The sequence below is a fragment of the Lissotriton vulgaris genome, chromosome 1_1 (genome assembly GCF_964263255.1).
Source record: "Lissotriton vulgaris chromosome 1_1, aLisVul1.2, whole genome shotgun sequence".
NCBI lineage: Eukaryota > Metazoa > Chordata > Amphibia > Caudata > Salamandridae > Lissotriton > Lissotriton vulgaris.
The window spans coordinates 1,820,351,547-1,820,374,784 of record NC_141685.1 but is presented as its reverse complement, the minus strand read 5'-3'; the positions used below and the strand labels follow the sequence as shown (position 1 = coordinate 1,820,374,784).

The window sequence follows — 23,238 nt, the reverse complement described above, 5'->3', positions numbered from 1 at the left end:
ATTTTCAAAATGGGAAAATACTATGAACATAAATTGTGATATTCGCAGGCTCACCAGAAAGAGAAGACCCAAGAGATCAGCAAGCATCGCTGTCATAAATGGTGTGTATTAAATAAGGCAAAATAAAAAGAAATCAACTTGGAGAACAATTTCTACTAATGAACTCCAGGACCCATCATAAAAATGAAGCAATTCCCATCGGACATCTCTGGCCCTGTGACCTGTCATAAATAGACCATTTACAATTTGTGATGGGCTCTTGTCAGTCATGGGAAGGGGTAACCATTCCAGGCTTTAGGACCAACAGGGTGATCTCAAGCAATTGTTGTACTGTAAGTCACCTTGTGGGGAATGAGGACCCCTGTAAACTCTTACGATGTTGCATTGCGATGCTTAATAGAAGTTGCAAAGAACTTTTGCTTAGTATGAATGTGTACTTTGTGTCCCCAATTCTACTGTGGTAGCTTGAAAATGACAGTACCTCTGAGAGATTGGTCCATGAACGATCAAAAACATGCCACTGACAGAATGAAAGCAGAAACATGAAAAATTCTCCCATCTAGACACAAAGCTAAACAGGCAACACTTGTGTCTCTGGTGATTTCGATATTAGTAGCAGTTAAGTGTCCTTTCCAATAACATCCAAGGAGTAAAAATAAAAACAATTTATCAATCTTATTCCACACGAATCAGAAGAATCCCTTGTAAAATGCATTACCAAATAAGAGACAAAACACATTTCTGAATGGAGAAAATACTTACATGAATCAATCAAGTCGGTGAGACTTTTTAGACTCGCATCGCATCACAATCCACTTTCGATGGATTGAAACTCTACATAACTTCTATTATTCCATTTACTTATTAATATTTTCTTTTTCGATTTTTTCAAATTTTACAGGAATAGAGGTTTTCTATATTGAGATATTGATTTTAAAATGTCATAATATCAACATTCAATGTATTTATTTTTTTGGCTAGATCCGTGCATGTGTGATTATGCATGTATATCTCATAAACGTTACATTCTGAAACAGCGATGGCCAGATGACCAAAGTTTGATAATAAACAAAATACCATTGGTAGGCGTTGCCATGCTGCCCCTGGGACCAGCTGTTCTTTCAAAATATATAATTCCTTCATTTCATTGCCATGTACATTTTAACTAATGAGAAGTTTAGGAAGATCCTTTCTCACTTTAGTTTGAATTGCTTTTCTTCCAATTTCTCTATATATTCTCTAAACATCAAAATCTCTTTGTGTAAATAAAGCAAACTCTACAGTTGAATCAATGGGCTTTGTTTAATAAGCAGTTTATTTATTAAAGTAAATAAATCCTAAATGATCCATGCAAACAGCAACCCGTTGCTATTCGAGCACTGAAAAGAGCAGTTATAAACCACCCATCTTTTGAAGACAAAATATGGGCACAGATTTACAAAGACGTGTTCAGGACTTCCCATCCATTGCGATTCTGAGTGCTATGTGTCAAGGGTTTGTAACTCCAATTTCAGGCGCAAATCATTGAAATGTTACAGGCACCTCCTAAGAGATGGCAATCAATTTGCAAAGGTCAAGGAGAACCCTCCCAGTTGCAAATGTAAAAAAAAAATAGGTTGTATCGGAGTAGGCAACGGTCTAGGGGACCACTGCCAACTCTTAAACAAACTTTATGAAAAAAAATAGTTTTTTTTTTAAAATACAGACCATTTCCTTTAACCAAAACGCCTGCATTGAACATATACTTTATTTAGAAGCAATCACAAGCATCGTGGTCCCCTGACCCCATCAGGCCACCATCCCTGTGTGCCGGCATCCAATTGGATTGAGTCACCAATTGTGACCTACCTCGTGAATGGTAAGAGGTAGGTTGAATTTGAATCTACTCTGAATGGTGATTTGGCGACCTGACTTACCAGATTTGATTCTCAAATTGTCAATGCGTGATTTGCTAGAACTTTTTGTGAATTGATTCTTTGCACATCAAGCCCGAGCTTGTGTGTGTCTGCGAGCGCAAATGTCAACTAACTTAGTGAATCAGGATGTGATTTTTTTTACCAACGAAACAATTATTTTGCACACGTTAGTTCCACTTCAGCTCTTTGTGAACCAGGCCCTTAACTAATGCAGCTCAGATGGCATAAATATTGTTTTTTTGATATGTTGTCGTACAAGGAAGGGGGAAAAAGTATCGAAATGCAAGTGAAGCACCGGGTTTCATTGCAGACATGCACCTTGATGTTCATTGGATTCCTAGCGCCACATTATGCAAATTCCCTTTGTGTTCAGTACCACCGGGTATATGTCCAACAACCTCATTTCATGCATGCAATCAAAATCCAAAAGAACAGCCCAGTCTGATGTGTCTTGGACCGCGTCCATCCCCAGATTAGGCCGCGCCATTGTGCTGACGCATAGCTGTAGACCAGGGATCAATAGAGACCAAGCTCGCTTAATCTTTTATGAACAGCCTGGACATTTTTTTTTCGACCGAAAAGGAATCCCCAGCACTGGAGAGCAGTGTAAGTCTCTTAATTACTGCAGCTTCTGATGGACCGCTTCTGACCCCCCCTGAATCCCTTTGTTAGAGAGGAGTTAAAATTCATGAGCGTCCATGCCGCTGAATACTTACTCCAGTGCTGCTATTTTCTGCGCCAAGCTGGCCATCACGGCGAAGAGTCGGAGGTCTGTCAGGCCATCTGTCACATAGTAGTCCACAATCTCCAATATCTGAGGAGAGAGAGATGAGGAGGCAGGAATGAGGCGGGGCTTCTAAGGAACAGATTGTGGGGTGACTCTGAGGCTCCGAGGGAAGCGGAGGCCATCTTTATTAGCATAGCAAACCAAACAGACTCGGGAAAAGGCGGGCATGGAAGAACGCCTGGGCGTCTCTGGGGACACACACCCTCGAATTACTGAGGCCGGCGGGGCTCTCTTGCACTCTGGCACAGGTTGAACATTTCGATAACACATATTCTTCATTGCTTTATACACGTGTTAATTGTAAAACTAAACCCAAAATACACCTGCGTTGTCTTGTGATAATTAACTCCTGCACGCCACTGATCAGGATGTTTTTAAATATCTGGTGTGCACATGATGCTATCAGAATGGGACCACGTACGAATTCTGAAATATGCTGAACTGCGAGATGTTTCACGTTTTTTAATCAACAGGGTCGCCGCTCTGGCACGAGGAGGCCACTATCGCTGTCACCTACTAATTAACAATTTTTTAGGCCTCTCCTTCTGTGCATATAAATCTGAGAAATAAAAAGACACCATCGCAGTAGGATCTAGATTTGCTTCAAGCTGCCAGCTTGAAACATGTTGACAGGGTTGTGATCACAGCTTTCTCACTTGGCCACTCTGTGAGAGATTGGACATTTGACTTACTCAAAGTCAGCCTCCATTTCTTTGGGGAAGAAAATTATGATTTCCTAGAGCCAGGCATACGCCACAATAAATGATTCTCTAAAAATGCTGGACTAGACAGGCAGCGCCAAGAGACCATTCAGACTATCATGTAGTGCCACGCAATCTTTTCATTGACTCTCTGTTGGAAACCTCTTTTAATACATCAGATACACTCACAACTTTAACTCTGTGGTACGTCCCATCACTGTGTAAGAGTTAGAATGACACCCCATCATTGTGGTGTTAGTGGTACATCCAAAATAGTTTTGCTTCATGATTACCTGTCAGTTACAACTTTAACACCCATTGTGCCTGTCAGTTGCTTTATGTAGCGACCTTGAGCACAGCTCGAGCAGCATCAGCTCTCGAGACAAGATTGGAACTAGAAGAATGCGTTCCTCCTTAAAGTTGCACCGTTTTTTCTGTCCTGCTATTGAGTCGTAGTTTCAAATTGGAAAGGGACAAGAAATGCAGCCCTTCTGTTTTCACACATAAGGAGGGAAGGAAGAACTAGTTAATTCTAACAGTCTAACACCTACACACCTCCCATTTTAGATTTTGTCACTATGCTTCTCAACCACCATACCCATGCGCAGTAAATACTGTGTTTAGGTCTCACCTGAGTCAGCACATGCGCTGCATGCGACCTCACTTCAGAGAGCTGTATACAACAAGGGGATTGCAGCCTGTCCATTGTTTGCCATTCATCAGCTTAATTGTCACTCTTATTTGGTGCCTTTTAATTGGTCAATGAGTGCCGGGCAGGAGCATGGACCAGGTACTGACTGCTTCAGCTTGATTGCTGTTCTTCTGCTGATTGTGCTGTGAATGAGGTACTATTTTTTTTCTTCTTCCCCATCATCTTTGTTCCTGTTGCTTTCCATTTGCTTCTTCCCCTCTGACCCCTGTGCCCCTATTGCCGTTCTCCCCTCCCACCCCCTTGTTGCTTCTTCCCCTCACCCCTCCTTTTTATCAATGTTGCCTCTTCCTTCGCATATCCGGCACTCTTTATTCATGTTGCTTCTACCTCTCTCAAACCAGGCCCCTCTGGGTTGCTGCCTTCAAACTCCCACCCCCACTTGTCCATGTTGTTTTTATCCCTTTCACCACCACCTTCTTGGTGTCCAAGTTACTCATCCCACACAAAAAAAAGTTCTGTGACGGGCCGCCACTGCCCGTGTTATAGTGCTTTCTTTGTTCTGTTGCCCTTCACCCCAATGCTGCCCATTCCTTCCCACCCTCCCTCTTGTTGCCCACCACCATAAGAAATAAAAGTGCTATGACACAGCCAGTGCTAGCCTTGTCATACCACTTTATTTTTTGTAAATGCTAGTAATTTGCACGCATGTTGATGAATTAACTGTTTTACTTGGGAAACATCCTTTACCCCCACATTCTTTACAATTACCTGCCTTTATAGTGAAGTCAGTGCCCTGCATGTGACGGTAATATGCTTTACTTTCACTAAATCAAAGGAGAGAGGGAGGACTAGATAAGCTAGTCTAAATCCCCGCTTTTATATATCAAAAATCAAGAAAGACTAGCTAGGTTTTTACAGGTAAGACTCAATGGAGTACGTATGTCAAGGAAAACCAGTAGGTTTTATTAGAAAGCCCTCACCCACCAACCTAGTTGGTGGCATGCTTCATCATCGGGCCCACCACAGTGGCACCTAACGTGCCCCGGGTGTGCTTCGACGCCAGATTACTGCGGAGCTGGTATAATTACTGAGTGTGCAATGTGGTGAGTGTGAAGGTGAAGATTAAAAAGCCATACAAAAGTCCCAGCACCCGAGGGTAAAAACTATTTTAATAAAACTGGGTATCTGTTGGCACATTAAAAGGCAGACGGACACGGTGGAGTATGGATTATGACCTCCAGTGTCCTGTGTGGTCTACATGTTTCAGCCTGGCCTTTCTTAATTTAAAACAGGCTTTCCTCAGGACCAAGTGAGTATGTGTGGGGTTATAAAATTAATTTACAGTGAGTGTTTTTAGATTTTATGTGTAGCACGCACTAAGGTGCTATATGGGTGAGAAGGGGATTCCCTCTCGCTTTGCTACATGTAACATAAAAGGGGAGACAGACAGACGTACAGGGTAGAGTCATATTAGCATATTATTGCAAAAACAGTCGTCATTCCACCGTCTTGTAAGGTGAGTGAGCGAACTATGCATGGCTAAAGTGTGGTCTTGTCAGTGGCAAGACTCATGTGATGGTTATCTAGAAGCCGGTTGTAGTGGTGAGCTAGAAAACGAGAATACCAATGTGAGGTTCAGGTAAGTGAAAGAAAATTATTATCCTCACACAGTATTTAGCTGTTCAAAGCCTCCTTGGGTCGCCTGGCAGAGAAAAAGACCCTAAAAGAAGGTAGTATTGGTTTTACAAAATTATCCGACCTGTAAGGGAAGACCTCAACACCTTACCCCCACAGTTGCTGTAGCGCGCAGCCTCATTACTCACGAAACTGTCGATCTGGTTCCTCCTTGGACCTGTAGTCCTTCTGCGGCGCCCGGTGGTGAAAGGAGGGCTGGCCGAGCATGTTATTTAAAGCCTCCGTAATTGCTTGCACCTGGGTCGGGGTAGAAATAGAGGGAGGGGTGCTCTTGCGCGGAAAGCGCCATGTCATGCACGCTCTGCGCATGATTGCGGTGAGTAGTAGTCCCTATTCCGCGCTGAGCCTTCAGTGTGTGCTGCTCCGCGCATGCGCGGATGGGTAAAAGCTGTGTAAAGCTACCGCGCATGTGCAGAAGAGCGTGGTGGCGCTCGTGGTTGCCAAGGACGCGCTAGTATACATTATTGCTCGTGGAGAGAGCAAAAGGTGTTTAAATAAAAAGTATAGAAGCGAAAAATGAGAGGGATTAGATTTACAACTTAAAATTTAGATTGAGGTCGCTCAATGTGAGACAGATTGGTCTATGCACAGTATTGTAAAGAAAAGGAAACATCATACATTAAGTGGTGAGGGAATTCCATGGTATGGAGTCGTGGAGCCCCTCAGTATGAGTGGATAGACGGTAAATCCAACGTTGTTCTTTTTGGAGGAGAAATCTTTCATTGTTTTCAGTTATGGGGAACTGTTCAATCACAGTCCAAGTGAAGTCATTTGGGGTGTGGTTGTGGGACAGGAAGTGGTCTGTAAGTCTGCTTATATTTTTGCCACATCGGATGGTACTGCGGTGTTCCGTCATTCTTGTCCGTACTTTACGGGTAGTCATACCCACATACCGTAGGCCACATCTGCATGTCATAAGGTACACCAGATTTGATGAATTACAGTTGGTGAACTGGCGTTGTGTCCATACTTTGCCTGGTTCTAAGTCCAGGGTTTTAGATGGGGATGTAAGGTGGCATACACTGCAATTGTTGCACGGTTGGTGTCCCGTAAGTTTAGGTAAGCCCCAAGCATTGAGGACAGTGTTGTCGTTAGTGGCATGGTTCGGTCTGGGTCTGGTGTGTACCAGGGAGTCTTTTAGATTCTTAGCCCTTTTATATGCGAATCTAGGTTTTTCCCAGTTTCGGTTGCCTGAGTTAATAATCTTCCAGTTCCTGTTGATTATGCTGGAAACCTGATTTGATACGGTATTGTAAGTGGTGACGCATGTCAGAGTAGATTCCTCAGGAGGCCTTGTTGTTACCTCAAGAAGCGCCTCTCTATTTTGGTTTCGCGCCCTCTTGCAGGTGGTGTTTAGGATCCTAGTGGGGTATCCCCTGTCTTCCAATTTATGGATCAAACTGGATGATTGTTGTTTGAAGTCCTGGATCCTGCTGCAATTGCGTCTCAGTCGCAAGAATTGACCGTAAGGGAGATTCTCCCGTAGAGGTCTAGGGTGGAAGCTGTCAAACCTCAAAAGGGAGTTCCTTGATGTAGGTTTGTGGTAGGTCGTGGTTGTCAGGCCATCCATGTCTGCCTTGATGTTGAGGTCCAGGAAGGCCAATTCCGAGGCACTGCTCGTACAGGTAAACCTCAGGTAGTTGTCACAGGTATTGATCCACATGAGGAATTGATCCAGGGATTCCTGATTCCCTTCCCAGATAACCAGGATGTCGTCGATATATCGACGCCACATACTGATGTTAGCTGTGTAGGGATTGTTCACAGATTGTATGTGTGTTTTTTCAAAATGGGCTACATAAAGACCAGCTATGCTGGGAGCGAAAACGCTCCCCATGCTTGTCCCATTGGTCTGTAGGTACAGCTTGCCCTCGTACTCGAAATAGTTGTCTTTTAATGCAAGGGTGGCACATTCCATTATAAAGCTGCGTGGAGTGTGATGGTTCCAAGCAGTTCCCATTAAGACTTCCTCCAGTACTTGCAGTGTAGCGTCCTGCGGTAGACTAGTGTATAGGCTCTCAATGTCTAATCCGACAAGGAGTTGGGTTTCGGGGTTGTAGTTGATTTCTTTGATTACATTGAGAAGATGTTTCGTGTCCTTGATGTATGATGGTGTAAGTTGTACCAATGGATTCAGGAAGAAATCGCAGAAGCGTGACAGGGGCTCTAAGAGTGATTGATTTCCCGACACAATTGGTCTTCCCGGTGGTGGGGTTACTCCTTTGTGTAACTTCGGGAGAGTGTAAAAATATGGGATTTTAGCATTTTTGCTGCACAAGTAGTCAGCCTCCTGTTTGGAGATGTGTTCTGCGTCCCGGGCATTTTTTACCAATATCTGTATCCTCTTGCTTAGTTCCTCGGTAGGGTCCTTCCTGAGTGGTCTGTAATTCCTGGTGTCGCTTAGGAGTCTGCGACATTCCGTGTCATAATCTGTTTTGTCCATGAGCACGATACCTCCCCCCTTGTCGGCGGGTTTTATGACAAGGGCAGGGTTAGCCTGCAGGCGTCTTATTGTTTCACGCTCCCGATGGGACAGATTGTTAAAGGTGTTTTTCTCCTGTATATTCTCCACCTCAGTGTAGACCGCCTGTTCAAAGGCAGCAATCTCGACAGGTGTACTGGCGGGTGGTGGAATGAAAGTGGATTTTAGTCTGAGGCCTGTCTCATTGGGGACTTCCTCTTGAGGGTCGTTCGACTCTGTTTTCTTTTCAAAGAAGGCTTTTCATTTTAGTTTTCTAAAGAACTCCGCTAGTTCCATGTGTAATTTGAAGTGGTCCAGTTTGGCTGTAGGGACGAAAGATAGGCCCTTATTCAGGACTGCTATTTCTTCCTCTGTCAATTCTGTGCTTGAAATGTTGAACACCAGTTGGTCTTTGATTCTCACTGCTGTTGTTATTTGCTCGGTCCTGCCTGTTCTTTGGTTTTGTTCCTCGTGTTCGAGCTCACTGGTTCCGCCTCTGGTGTCCAGTGGACCTGTGGTGCATTTCTTCTTTTTCCGCGATTCCTGCGGCCCTGTGATAAAAAAGGATATCTTTGATTCTGATTCCCTTGAAAGTATGGCATCTGTCCTGGTGCGTACATTGGAGGGAAACCATAGAATGGGGGTGGTATTGGTCCAAAATGTGGTTGCCCAAAATTGTGGTTCTGTGGTGGTCCCTGCCAGGGTTGCTGCCAGTGTTGGCCTCGTCGCCCTCTCCCTCTGGATTGATTGGATCCGGTGCTGGAATTGCTAGAGACCGAACTGTTGTCCCCGGAGCTGTCGGAGTCTTTTTTAGCTGGGGTATAAGCATCGTCCGAATAAGGGTATGTCTTAGTGAAACTGAATCTCTTTAGATCTTTCTCGAAATTTTTAATTTTTGTCTGAGTTAGGTATTCTTTGTAGTCAGCCATCTCTCGGTTTTGATCTTCTAGTTTCTTTTTGAAACCAGTTAGGGTGGTCTTAAAATGGTTCTCAGTTGCCTGAATTTCGATCAGGGTAGCATCAGAGAGTCGTTTGGCGGTTTTGATGATAAGGACGAGCCAGTCCCTGGTGCAGTGCCAGGCGATCTGGGCCCAATCCTTCCTGAAAGTAGCATCATCTAGGAAGATTCTAGGAGCGTTGGTGACTATGAGACCTTTTGGAGCAGTGTTGGTGCGCAAATACTGTGCTAGAATTACGCCATGTAGGATGGTCCGTATTTTGTTCCTTTTCTTCTCAGTTAGTGCATCCCAATCGGTGGACTGTGCGATGGTTGCGGGGATATTGAAGTCTGCCACAAGAGACGGGTCGGATAAGATTTCACTGATGTCATCTTCAGTGTACGTTAGACCGGTGTTTTCTGCCATGTTGTTGTGTTTATTAGAAAAGTTAAACTCTCACAGCTGTGCGCTGCCTAAATATCACTAAATCAAAGGAGAGAGGGAGGACTAGATAAGCTAGTCTGAATCCCCGCTTTTATATATCAAAAATCAAGAAAGACTAGCTAGGTTTTTACAGGTAAGACTCAATGGAGTACGTATGTCAAGGAAAACCAGTAGGTTTTATTAGAAAGCCCTCACCCACCAACCTAGTTGGTGGCATGCTTCATCATCGGGCCCACCACAGTGGCACCTAACGTGCCCCGGGTGTGCTTCGACGCCAGATTACTGCGGAGCTGGTATAATTACTGAGTGTGCAATGTGGTGAGTGTGAAGGTGAATATTAAAAAGCCATACAAAAGTCCCAGCACCCGAGGGTAAAAACTATTTTAATAAAACTGGGTATCTGTTGGCACATTAAAAGGCAGACGGACACGGTGGAGTATGGATTATGACCTCCAGTGTCCTGTGTGGTCTACATGTTTCAGCCTGGCCTTTCTTAATTTAAAACAGGCTTTCCTCAGGACCAAGTGAGTATGTGTGGGGTTATAAAATTAATTTACAGTGAGTGTGACGGAACACCGCAGTACCATCCGATGTGGCAAAAATATAAGCAGACTTACAGACCACTTCCTGTCCCACAACCACACCCCAAATGACTTCACTTGGACTGTGATTGAACAATTCCCCATAACTGAAAACAATGAAAGATTTCTCCTCCAAAAAGAACAACGTTGGATTTACCGTCTATCCACTCATACTGAGGGGCTCAACGACTCCATACCATGGAATTCCCTCACCACTTAATGTATGATGTTTCCTTTTCTTTACAATACTGTGCATAGACCAATCTGTCTCACATTGAGCGACCTCAATCTAAATTTTAAGTTGTAAATCTAATCCCTCTCATTTTTCGCTTCTATACTTTTTATTTAAACACCTTTTGCTCTCTCCACGAGCAATAATGTATACTAGCGCGTCCTTGGCAACCACGAGCGCCACCACGCTCTTCTGCGCATGCGCGGTAGCTTTACACAGCTTTTACCCATCCGCGCATGCGCGGAGCAGCACACACTGAAGGCTCAGCGCGGAATAGGGACTACTACTCACCGCAATCATGCGCAGAGCGTGCATGACATGGCGCTTTCCGCGCAAGAGCACCCCTCCCTCTATTTCTACCCCGACCCAGGTGCAAGCAATTACGGAGGCTTTAAATAACATGCTCGGCCAGCCCTCCTTTCACCACCGGGCGCCGCAGAAGGACTACAGGTCCAAGGAGGAACCAGATCGACAGTTTCGTGAGTAATGAGGCTGCGCGCTACAGCAACTGTGGGGGTAAGGTGTTGAGGTCTTCCCTTACAGGTCGGATAATTTTGTAAAACCAATACTACCTTCTTTTAGGGTCTTTTTCTCTGCCAGGCGACCCAAGGAGGCTTTGAACAGCTAAATACTGTGTGAGGATAATAATTTTCTTTCACTTACCTGAACCTCACATTGGTATTCTCGTTTTCTAGCTCACCACTACAACCGGCTTCTAGATAACCATCACATGAGTCTTGCCACTGACAAGACCACACTTTAGCCATGCATAGTTCGCTCACTCACCTTACAAGACGGTGGAATGACGACTGTTTTTGCAATAATATGCTAATATGACTCTACCCTGTACGTCTGTCTGTCTCCCCTTTTATGTTACATGTAGCAAAGCGAGAGGGAATCCCCTTCTCACCCATATAGCACCTTAGTGCGTGCTACACATAAAATCTAAAAACACTCACTGTAAATTAATTTTATAACCCCACACATACTCACTTGGTCCTGAGGAAAGCCTGTTTTAAATTAAGAAAGGCCAGGCTGAAACATGTAGACCACACAGGACACTGGAGGTCATAATCCATACTCCACCGTGTCCGTCTGCCTTTTAATGTGCCAACAGATAGCCAGTTTTATTAAAATAGTTTTTACCCTCGGGTGCTGGGACTCTTGTATGGCTTTTTAATCTTCACCTTCACACTCACCACATTGCACACTCAGTAATTATACCAGCTCCGCAGTAATCTGGCGTCGAAGCACACCCGGGGCACGTTAGGTGCCACTGTGGTGGGCCTGATGATGAAGCATGCCACCAACTAGGTTGGTGGGTGAGGGCTTTCTAATAAAACCTACTGGTTTTCCTTGACATACGTACTCCATTGAGTCTTACCTGTAAAAACCTAGCTAGTCTTTCTTGATTTTTGATATATAAAAGCGGGGATTCAGACTAGCTTATCTAGTCCTCCCTCTCTCCTTTGATTTAGTGATATTTAGGCAGCGCACAGCTGTGAGAGTTTAACTTTTCTAATAAACACAACAACGTGGCAGAAAACACCGGTCTAACGTACACTGAAGATGACATCAGTGAAATCTTATCCGACCCGTCTCTTGTGGCAGACTTCAATATCCCCGCAACCATCGCACAGTCCACCGATTGGGATGCACTAACTGAGAAGAAAAGGAACAAAATACGGACCATCCTACATGGCGTAATTCTAGCACAGTATTTGCGCACCAACACTGCTCCAAAAGGTCTCATAGTCACCAACGCTCCTAGAATCTTCCTAGATTATGCTACTTTCAGGAAGGATTGGGCCCAGATCGCCTGGCACTGCACCAGGGACTGGCTCGTCCTTATCATCAAAACCGCCAAACGACTCTCTGATGCTATCCTGATCGAAATTCAGGCAACTGAGAACCATTTTAAGACCATCCTAACTGGTTTCAAAAAGAAACTAGAAGATCAAAACCGAGAGATGGCTGACTACAAAGAATACCTAACTCAGACAAAAATTAAAAATTTCGAGAAAGATCTAAAGAGATTCAGTTTCACTAAGACATACCCTTATTCGGACGATGCTTATACCCCAGCTAAAAAAGACTCCGACAGCTCCGGGGACAACAGTTCGGTCTCTAGCAATTCCAGCACCGGATCCAATCAATCCAGAGGGAGAGGGCGACGAGGCCAACACTGGCAGCAACCCTGGCAGGGACCACCACAGAACCACAATTTTGGGCAACCACATTTTGGACCAATACCACCCCCATTCTATGGTTTCCCTCCAATGTACGCACCAGGACAGATGCCATACTTTCAAGGGAATCAGAATCAAAGATATCCTTTTTTATCACAGGGCCGCAGGAATCGCGGAAAAAGAAGAAATGCACCACAGGTCCACTGGACACCAGAGGCGGAACCAGTGAGCTCGAACACGAGGAACAAAACCAAAGAACAGGCAGGACCGAGCAAATAACAACAGCAGTGAGAATCAAAGACCAACTGGTGTTCAACATTTCAAGCACAGAATTGACAGAGGAAGAAATAGCAGTCCTGAATAAGGGCCTATCTTTCGTCCCTACAGCCAAACTGGACCACTTCAAATTACACATGGAACTAGCGGAGTTCTTTAGAAAACTAAAATTAAAAGCCTTCTTTGAAAAGAAAACAGAGTCGAACGACCCTCAAGAGGAAGTCCCCAATGAGACAGGCCTCAGACTAAAATCCACTTTCATTCCACCACCCGCCAGTACACCTGTCGAGATTGCTGCCTTTGAACAGGCGGTCTACACTGAGGTGGAGAATATACAGGAGAAAAACACCTTTAACAATCTGTCCCATCGGGAGCGTGAAACAATAAGACGCCTGCAGGCTAACCCTGCCCTTGTCATAAAACCCGCCGACAAGGGGGGAGGTATCGTGCTCATGGACAAAACAGATTATGACACGGAATGTCGCAGACTCCTAAGCGACACCAGGAATTACAGACCACTCAGGAAGGACCCTACCGAGGAACTAAGCAAGAGGATACAGATATTGGTAAAAAATGCCTGGGACGCAGAACACATCTCCAAACAGGAGGCTGACTACTTGTGCAGCAAAAATGCTAAAATCCCATATTTTTACACTCTCCCGAAGGTACACAAAGGAGTAACCCCACCACCGGGAAGACCAATTGTGTCGGGAAATCAATCACTCTTAGAGCCCCTGTCACGCTTCTGCGATTTCTTCCTGAATCCATTGGTACAACTTACACCATCATACATCAAGGACACGAAACATCTTCTCAATGTAATCAAAGAAATCAACTACAACCCCAAAACCCAACTCCTTGTCGGATTAGACATTGAGAGCCTATACACTAGTCTACCGCAGGACGCTACACTGCAAGTACTGGAGGAAGTCTTAATGGGAACTGCTTGGAACCATCACACTCCAAGCAGCTTTATAATGGAATGTGCCACCCTTGCATTAAAAGACAACTATTTCGAGTATGAGGGCAAGCTGTACCTACAGACCAATGGGACAAGCATGGGGAGCGTTTTCGCTCCCAGCATAGCTGGTCTTTATGTAGCCCATTTTGAAAAAACACACATAAAATCTGTGAACAATCCCTACACAGCTAACATCAGTATGTGGCGTCGATATATCGACGACATCCTGGTTATCTGGGAAGGGAATCAGGAATCCCTGGATCAATTCCTCATGTGGATCAATACCTGTGACAACTACCTGAGGTTTACCTGTACGAGCAGTGCCTCGGAATTGGCCTTCCTGGACCTCAACATCAAGGCAGACATGGATGGCCTGACAACCACGACCTACCACAAACCTACATCAAGGAACTCCCTTTTGAGGTTTGACAGCTTCCACCCTAGACCTCTACGGGAGAATCTCCCTTACGGTCAATTCTTGCGACTGAGACGCAATTGCAGCAGGATCCAGGACTTCAAACAACAATCATCCAGTTTGATCCATAAATTGGAAGACAGGGGATACCCCACTAGGATCCTAAACACCACCTGCAAGAGGGCGCGAAACCAAAATAGAGAGGCGCTTCTTGAGGTAACAACAAGGCCTCCTGAGGAATCTACTCTGACATGCGTCACCACTTACAATACCGTATCAAATCAGGTTTCCAGCATAATCAACAGGAACTGGAAGATTATTAACTCAGGCAACCGAAACTGGGAAAAACCTAGATTCGCGTATAAAAGGGCTAAGAATCTAAAAGACTCCCTGGTACACACCAGACCCAGACCGAACCATGCCACTAACGACAACACTGTCCTCAATGCTTGGGGCTTACCTAAACTTACGGGACACCAACCGTGCAACAATTGCAGTGTATGCCACCTTACATCCCTATCTAAAACCCTGGACTTAGAACCAGGCAAAGTATGGACACAACGCCAGTTCACCAACTGTAATTCATCAAATCTGGTGTACCTTATGACATGCAGATGTGGCCTACGGTATGTGGGTATGACTACCCGTAAAGTACGGACAAGAATGACGGAACACCGCAGTACCATCCGATGTGGCAAAAATATAAGCAGACTTACAGACCACTTCCTGTCCCACAACCACACCCCAAATGACTTCACTTGGACTGTGATTGAACAATTCCCCATAACTGAAAACAATGAAAGATTTCTCCTCCAAAAAGAACAACGTTGGATTTACCGTCTATCCACTCATACTGAGGGGCTCAACGACTCCATACCATGGAATTCCCTCACCACTTAATGTATGATGTTTCCTTTTCTTTACAATACTGTGCATAGACCAATCTGTCTCACATTGAGCCGCCTCAATCTAAATTTTAAGTTGTAAATCTAATCCCTCTCATTTTTCGCTTCTATACTTTTTATTTAAACACCTTTTGCTCTCTCCACGAGCAATAATGTATACTAGCGCGTCCTTGGCAACCACGAGCGACACCACGCTCTTCTGCGCATGCGCGGTAGCTTTACACAGCTTTTACCCATCCGCGCATGCGCGGAGCAGCACACACTGAAGGCTCAGCGCGGAATAGGGACTACTACTCACCGCAATCATGCGCAGAGCGTGCATGACATGGCGCTTTCCGCGCAAGAGCACCCCTCCCCCTATTTCTACCCCGACCCAGGTGCAAGCAATTACGGAGGCTTTAAATAACATGCTCGGCCAGCCCTCCTTTCACCACCGGGCGCCGCAGAAGGACTACAGGTCCAAGGAGGAACCAGATCGACAGTTTCGTGAGTAATGAGGCTGCGCGCTACAGCAACTGTGGGGGTAAGGTGTTGAGGTCTTCCCTTACAGGTCGGATAATTTTGTAAAACCAATACTACCTTCTTTTAGGGTCTTTTTCTCTGCCAGGCGACCCAAGGAGGCTTTGAACAGCTAAATACTGTGTGAGGATAATAATTTTCTTTCACTTACCTGAACCTCACATTGGTATTCTCGTTTTCTAGCTCACCACTACAACCGGCTTCTAGATAACCATCACATGAGTCTTGCCACTGACAAGACCACACTTTAGCCATGCATAGTTCGCTCACTCACCTTACAAGACGGTGGAATGACGACTGTTTTTGCAATAATATGCTAATATGACTCTACCCTGTACGTCTGTCTGTCTCCCCTTTTATGTTACATGTAGCAAAGCGAGAGGGAATCCCCTTCTCACCCATATAGCACCTTAGTGCGTGCTACACATAAAATCTAAAAACACTCACTGTAAATTAATTTTATAACCCCACACATACTCACTTGGTCCTGAGGAAAGCCTGTTTTAAATTAAGAAAGGCCAGGCTGAAACATGTAGACCACACAGGACACTGGAGGTCATAATCCATACTCCACCATGTCCGTCTGCCTTTTAATGTGCCAACAGATACCCAGTTTTATTAAAATAGTTTTTACCCTCGGGTGCTGGGACTTTTGTATGGCTTTTTAATCTTCACCTTCACACTCACCACATTGCACACTCAGTAATTATACCAGCTCCGCAGTAATCTGGCGTCGAAGCACACCCGGGGCACGTTAGGTGCCACTGTGGTGGGCCCGATGATGAAGCATGCCACCAACTAGGTTGGTGGGTGAGGGCTTTCTAATAAAACCTACTGGTTTTCCTTGACATACGTACTCCATTGAGTCTTACCTGTAAAAACCTAGCTAGTCTTTCTTGATTTTTGATATGCTTTACTTTGACACGCAAGTCGTTACAACGACTTGCTGTAGGGGGCGCATTGCTGGACTGGTGTTCAAACAATCAATCAGGGATTCTTTATGCGTGCTACTCACCCGTGAGGGTCTCAAGGCGCTGGGGGAAGGAGGGGGCAGCTCAGGTAAGTCGAAGAGCCAGGTCTTAAGGGTCTTCCTGAAGATGTGCAGAGTGGGGCGCATCTGATGTCAATAGGGGGCTCTCTCTAGGTCTTGGCCGAAATGTAGGAGAAGGTTCTGCCGCCTTTTCTTGCTCTGCGGATGCACAGAGGTTCGGTGAGGTTGCCTGATTGGAGGTTTCTCTTGGGTACGTGGAAGGAGATTCTGTCTTTGAGGTATTGGGATATGGTTTTGTGGAGGCATTTGTAGGCATGGGTGAGTATCTTGAAAGTTACTTTCTTCTCAATGGGGCACCAGTGGAGGTTGCGGAGGTGTTCAGTGATGCGTTTGTGTCTGCTGGTTATGAGTGGTTGGGTGACGGTCCTCCTTGATTCGGGGGATCCATTTGAAGGTCTTTCGGAGGATGCGGAGGGTGTTGAAGCAGGTGGAGGCGAGAGCATTGACCTGTCGGGTCATGGAGAGGGAGGAGTCGAATTCAATGCCCATGTTTTGAGCGTGCGCCATGGGGTTTGGGGTGTTGCCGAGGGCAGTGGCCAGTGGGCCACCAAGTGTTGTCTCATGCAGAGGACGAGGGTCAGAGGACGAGGACCTCTGTCTTCTCCAAGTTGAGCTTCTGGCAGGATTTTTAAGTCCAATACCTACACTACTGTTGCGTAGACTTTAGTTAGAATTGTCATTTATTCTATTACAAAGTCAAAGGCCCCTAAAGGAAGTCGCAATGACTTGTGTGCTAAAGTATCGCATGGTAACGTCGCACATGACCTACTGATGCATTGTAAAGGCCTGTGGGGTAAATGCCTGTCGGGTAAATGCCTGCAGGGTTCTGTAATACAACCGTTTTACTTCACGTGAGACCTGCCTGCGTGCTGGTAATGATGTCTGTACTTGGTACAACCTCAGAAATGTATTGCTTGGTTGTCAAAACCCCTATCCAAGTTGAGCGGTCGGCCATTGATTTTAAATGTTCTTTTGGGTGTGAAACTGTAACTCACAACCCTTGCTTTAATTCTAGTCTTCTTTATCACCATGCTTTTCTGAATGCAATAATTGATAACGCTGGCGTACGCTCTAGAAGTTGCTAATCCTGTAGTTTTCATGAAAACTGCATGGTGAACATCAACATGGGTGCAGGAATTTTATACATTACTGGAGAGTCCAGATTGAAATTCTCCAAATAATTTTCAGTATCATTCAGGAGAAGCTGGAAAGAATGGTTCTTGAACACACCCTGAATATTCCCATCCTTACAGCTACTGGATTGGTCAGACTTCCGTTCTTATTGTAACGTAATTGTGCGGTGTTCTTAACATACATATTTATAGGCCTCACAACAAACAAAAGGCCCATATTATCAAGAAAACGGCACAGCGGGGTGCCGCAAGCAATTTTGCTGCGCTGAGCTAAATCATTTTCTAAGTACAGGAAAACACCATATTTACAACAATACGGTGCATTTCTGTACTCACTCCAGCGCTGGTGCAAAAAAGCTGCCTAGCACCAGCGTAGGCACATGGTACAAGGGTGTTTGCATTGCAAGGATGATTGCTGTTGTACAGGAAGGGACACCTTCCTGCACAAAAACAATCATCAATGGCATTTTGCTCCTTCTATGTGCGCTGCAGAATGCAGCATATTCTGCAGCACACATAGAAAGAGAAAACAATTAGGAGAAATAAAGGTATTTCTACTTGTTGCTCCACTCTTAGGCCTCCTGTGAAGCTGTGTATGTTTTTGGCGCTGCCTCAGATTTACAGATCCTCGTAAATCTGAAGCAGTGTTAAAAGCAATGGGTGCTGCGTGGGAAAGCCCACAACAACAACCATCGCACACCCCTTTGCTTTAGAAAACTGTGTGAAGCAGCAGGACCATATTTACAAGGTGGCGTTAAGCCTCACAAAGTGGTTTAGTGCTGTCTTGTAAATATGGAGCAGGGCACAGAACCACTTGAGCGTCACAAAAAGTGACGCTCCAGTGGTGCAATGCCCTTGTAAATAGGCCCCAAACTCTTCCAAATTTGCTGTTGATTAGAAAAACCAAAGCAAGATGGGGCAGTGTTGGGGTGCTTGAGGGACAGAGGGGGTTCTGTAAAGCAAATGAAAAGTGTCAGCTGGATGCCTGCACCGGTAGCAAATACCGCGCCGCGCACTCTGTGGAGGCTAGTATAGCTCCTAAAATCTTGCAGACTTAGGGGTGTGGGTGCTCGTCTGGTCACTTGTGTCTATTTTGTTCTTTATTGTCAGATTTGCGCTCATATGCAGTGAGGTTTCAAGTGTCCAGCCCTTTCTGTCCAAATGCGACGTGCTTAGATTGCTTAAACCTCACTTGATGGTCCGGAATCAAGCATCCGAGGACCGGTTTCAGCCGTCATCAGCCAGGATAGCTTGACTCCAGTGGTGTGGAGAGCACAGGACTCATGTCTGAGCATACCCGTCCCACTCGGGGTAACAAATGCAAAAACAACAGCTGATGGACAGACTGCAGAACAATGTCATACATTCACCCAGAACAGAGATCTGGGCCTAAATCCATCGTTTTTTTGCACTCGACACCACCCCAGTTCAGACATGGCCATATGCAAATCAGCCTTGACCCTGTGCCTCAAGGGAATAGTCCATCCCGAACTGCCAAGCCATGTCTTCCCTGGACCGGAATCAAACATCCTAGGACCGGTTTCTGGCTATCAGCTGTCATCAGCCAGGATAGCTTGACTCCAGTGGTGTGGAGAGCACGGGACTCACATCTGAGCATACCCGTCCCACTCGGGGTGACAAATGCAAAAACAACAGTTGATGGGCAGAATGCAGAACAATGTCATACATTCACTCCAGTACAGAGATCTGGGCCTAAATCCATCGTGTTTTTGAACTCCACACCACCCCAGTTCAGACATGGCCATATGCAAATTAGCCTTGACCCTGTGCCTCATGGGAATAGTCCAGCCCGAACTGCCAAGCCATGTCTTCCCTGGGACGGAATCAAGCATCCTAGGACCGGTTTCAAGCTATCAGCCGTCATCAGCCAGGATAGCTTGACTCCAGTGGTGTGGAGAGCACTGGACTCACGTCTGAGCATACCCATCCCACTCGGGGTGACAAATGCAAAAACAACAGTTTGTCAGAATCGTGGTTTACTTTGTTTCCCAGACATATCACGGTTGTTTCTTTACAGCATAGCAAGCGCTGCACCAGCTTTTACTTTACATATCCCATGAAGCGGCTTAAATTTAAACAGTTTTCTGAACAAGCATCTTTTGAATTGAACAACGCTGTTAGAGTAGCAGTGCAGCCTTTCCGCCTCAATGTGTAAAGGAGTAAGGGTAGATGTGTACATTAAAGCTTTACTTCTGCAAATTCTACATTACAGTTCTATGGGTGTACAACTTAGCTGAGTATGTGTACATTTGCGGTTTGCTTTTATGAAGGAACCAATTACATAATGTGTGCATTACTGTTTTATTTCTGTAAAGGAAGCCGAAAATGATATGTACATTTCAGGTTTACGTGTGTGAAGCGAGCAGGGGTGTGCGCATTACAGCTTTACATTTGTAAAGTAAGCAGAAACTGTGTAAAGAAAGCTGGTCGGATGTTTAAGCTACAATTTTACTTTTGCAGAGTAAGCAAGGATACGTTTGTACATTACATTTTTACTTGTTTAAGGTTGTCGTTGCTTGCTCCCTCATGTTGTTAGTGCTTGCCATTGAACCCCCTTCCTGTTGACATTACTTGCCCACACCTGACATAACAAAAACAAGCATTGGCATAGCCAAATATGTCTCGCCTTTGGGACCTCAGAAGTGGTTAGTCATGCAGCGAGGGTAGGAAAGGCCTGGGGCAGTGGTCTCAGGTACTCTACTCGTGGAGGGTAGGGAAGCGGTAGATGAGCTTGTGAGCAGGAGCACATAGTGGTCTTAAGCACAATTACATTAACTCTGGGAGTTCGAACTTCTCAATAACTTTCTGAGTTATCTTTGGTAAAACTTGTGCATGATATTTGAAGCACATCTATTAACCGCCGCCCACATGGCATCTGTCAACTTGAAGATGTAAGCATTATCTCTCAACTACCTCTGACTGTGGGGATTTGGGCACCATTCGCAAGACAAATCAATGCCTGTTCCTTATTTACACGGGGCACCTCTTTTTGCTATCCAGCTCCTATTTGATATTCTAGGCGGCTTGAAGTGCATATTTCTTACTACATGTAACTTGTCAGTATTGGAGTGTCGCATATGTGCTGTGTATGTTTTATAGGAATCCGTACTCATAACTGATGCTTAGTGAGATTGTAACATAAGCACATTTTTAAAAGTGGTTTAGAGAAGAAGCGTCTACCTGGGTAACAAACTCCATATTGATCTGCGCCATGGTGTGGGTAAGCACCTTCCTTCCACCCCCCTGAGGAGAAGGGGCTGCGATTGCCGCCGCCATGGTGTCTGTTCAAAGCAGTACCCGGGGAGCATGAACTTAGATGCTCTGGATTGTGTACCTGCCACACATGCTATATGGCTCAGGTGAGACCTAAAAAGCACCAGCTCTCTGTGGTCTAATGCCGCTATAATTTTCCCTTACCCAGTGCCCTGTTCTCCAAAAGGTCTTCGGCACGTCTTCGCTGCATTGTAAGAGTGTTACATAACCCAATAAATAAATACTTAGCATTTTCATACTGTAGAAAAAGCTATTCAAATGCGTGATGTTCATTTCAAAACAAATGTTACGGCATGGGTACATTTAGGATAGAGGCGTGTTTATGTATTGCAAAATAACAAAATTAAATAAATCAAGTGTTAGTCAAGGGTGACCTTTACGAATGCATATTTTCTGATAGCCTCAGACGCACCGTCATTAGCATTGCGAGAAGTTATTATTGTTGGGATTCTGAGAGGAGACCTCCCCTGAAGTCACATTATACAATTATGAAGAAAAATAGAGGCACACAGGAACTGAGAATGACGTATACGTTTGCTTTCCATTTAGCGGCAGAATGCTTCAGTCCAATGAAACTTTCATATAGTGCTCTTACCCAGCGAGATCACTAAGCACTCCAATTTAAACTGGTCCTCACACCTCCTAAAAGTGTAATGAATGCTATCCTTTGAAGAGGTCTCGGTTGTGATGAGTCAGCTTCTAAGATTGTTTGAGCAGCGACGAGGCATCTGCATAGAATGCCTGGTGTAGTCTCCATTTTCAGAGCCTTAGCCCGAGGCAGTGTTCCTGGCTGCAACGGGGTTTACTCTTAAGGGAAAACAAGGAAAAACGCGAGCGCCATCTGTTTTCAATTAACGCGAACATGATAATTGGAAACAGATGACATTGATGCTCACTCCTGAGTACCCTAGGCCAGGGAACAAAGAAGGCGGGACAATCACCCGCCTTGGCCCAATTGCGTGCTGTCTTTTTAAGAAAGACGCATGCACATGCCAGTTGCGGGTTAATAAAAAGAAAAGCACGAGTGTGTGTATAGAGTTTAAAAGCCCTTACTAAATGTCTCGCAACGCAGCGCATGCGCAATGGCTCAACCGAGACTCAAAAAGGACATGACTTGGGCACCACTGGCCCCAATGGCTCGTCGTTTTAGTGCTTTTTTGCCCCACACCCTTCGGGTTGCATGCCCTCCCTTCCTCTGTGCTGCTGGCCACATAATAGGACCTTTCTATGGTCTGACTTGACAGCCCATCTGTCACCAGACAGATATGTCAGCATTACTAGAGAGGGGATTTAGCTCCACCCACATGTTGGGAGTCAGGAGTACATTTTGATTGAGCAGAAGTTGTGTGCTTCCAAAAACAAAATGCTTGACCTCCACACAACTGTGATCATTTTCTTTATTTACCCAGTTGCCTGAGCTTGAACATTCAGGGGCACAGACATGACATTGTAATGCTATTAAAGTGTCTTAGATAACTATATATCTTGTGGTGTTTTTCTTTGGCAGCATCATAGATGGAAGGAGGTCAGCCATTAACCTATAAGGATGTTTTGGTCTGGTTTGACATTAGATTTGTTACCTGACTTTTACAAAAAATATTCTATAGTTCTGTGTGTCCACACAAATACATATCCATTCCCATGATATTTTCTGAATTTGCCACCTTCCCGATACAACATTCCTTTAAAGACAGATCTATAGTTATTCTGCTCAGCAACCGCACTGCTGTAAAAAATGGCTAAAAGCATTGAAAAATCAATGCTTCACGTAGGCAAGACCTACTGGCTTTGCCATTGCTTATTTTGTATACTGATCCTTATCACATAATTGTACAAAAATAAGCTTATATTTACTAAAATGTAGGAGTACAAGGCCAAGTAGTGATATTGTTTTTAGCTTTATGTTTAAAATTCTATATTACCAAGCAAACAAAACACAACATATTGTTTTTTAAGTTCATAAATTCGTACTGCAATTTTCCAAATGCGAGCAAGAATGGATATTTAAGGAAACAAAAATTAAGAATGAAGAAACTCAACGTGGAAATAGAAATATCCACTTAATGGCACAGATGTGCGTGAACTACC

General features: G+C 44.8%; 1 protein-coding gene across 1 annotated transcript in view; it reads right to left on the bottom strand.

The window, feature by feature from the left end:
• Positions 1-23,238, bottom strand: part of C1_1H12orf42 (chromosome 1_1 C12orf42 homolog) — a 1,726,734-nt gene that overhangs the window by 152,612 nt on the left and 1,550,884 nt on the right. Inside the window, exon 14 of the mRNA XM_086933179.1 lies at positions 2,633-2,730. Within this exon, the coding sequence (XP_086789305.1) occupies positions 2,633-2,730 (98 nt within the window). The remainder of the gene's footprint in view (positions 1-2,632; positions 2,731-23,238) is intronic.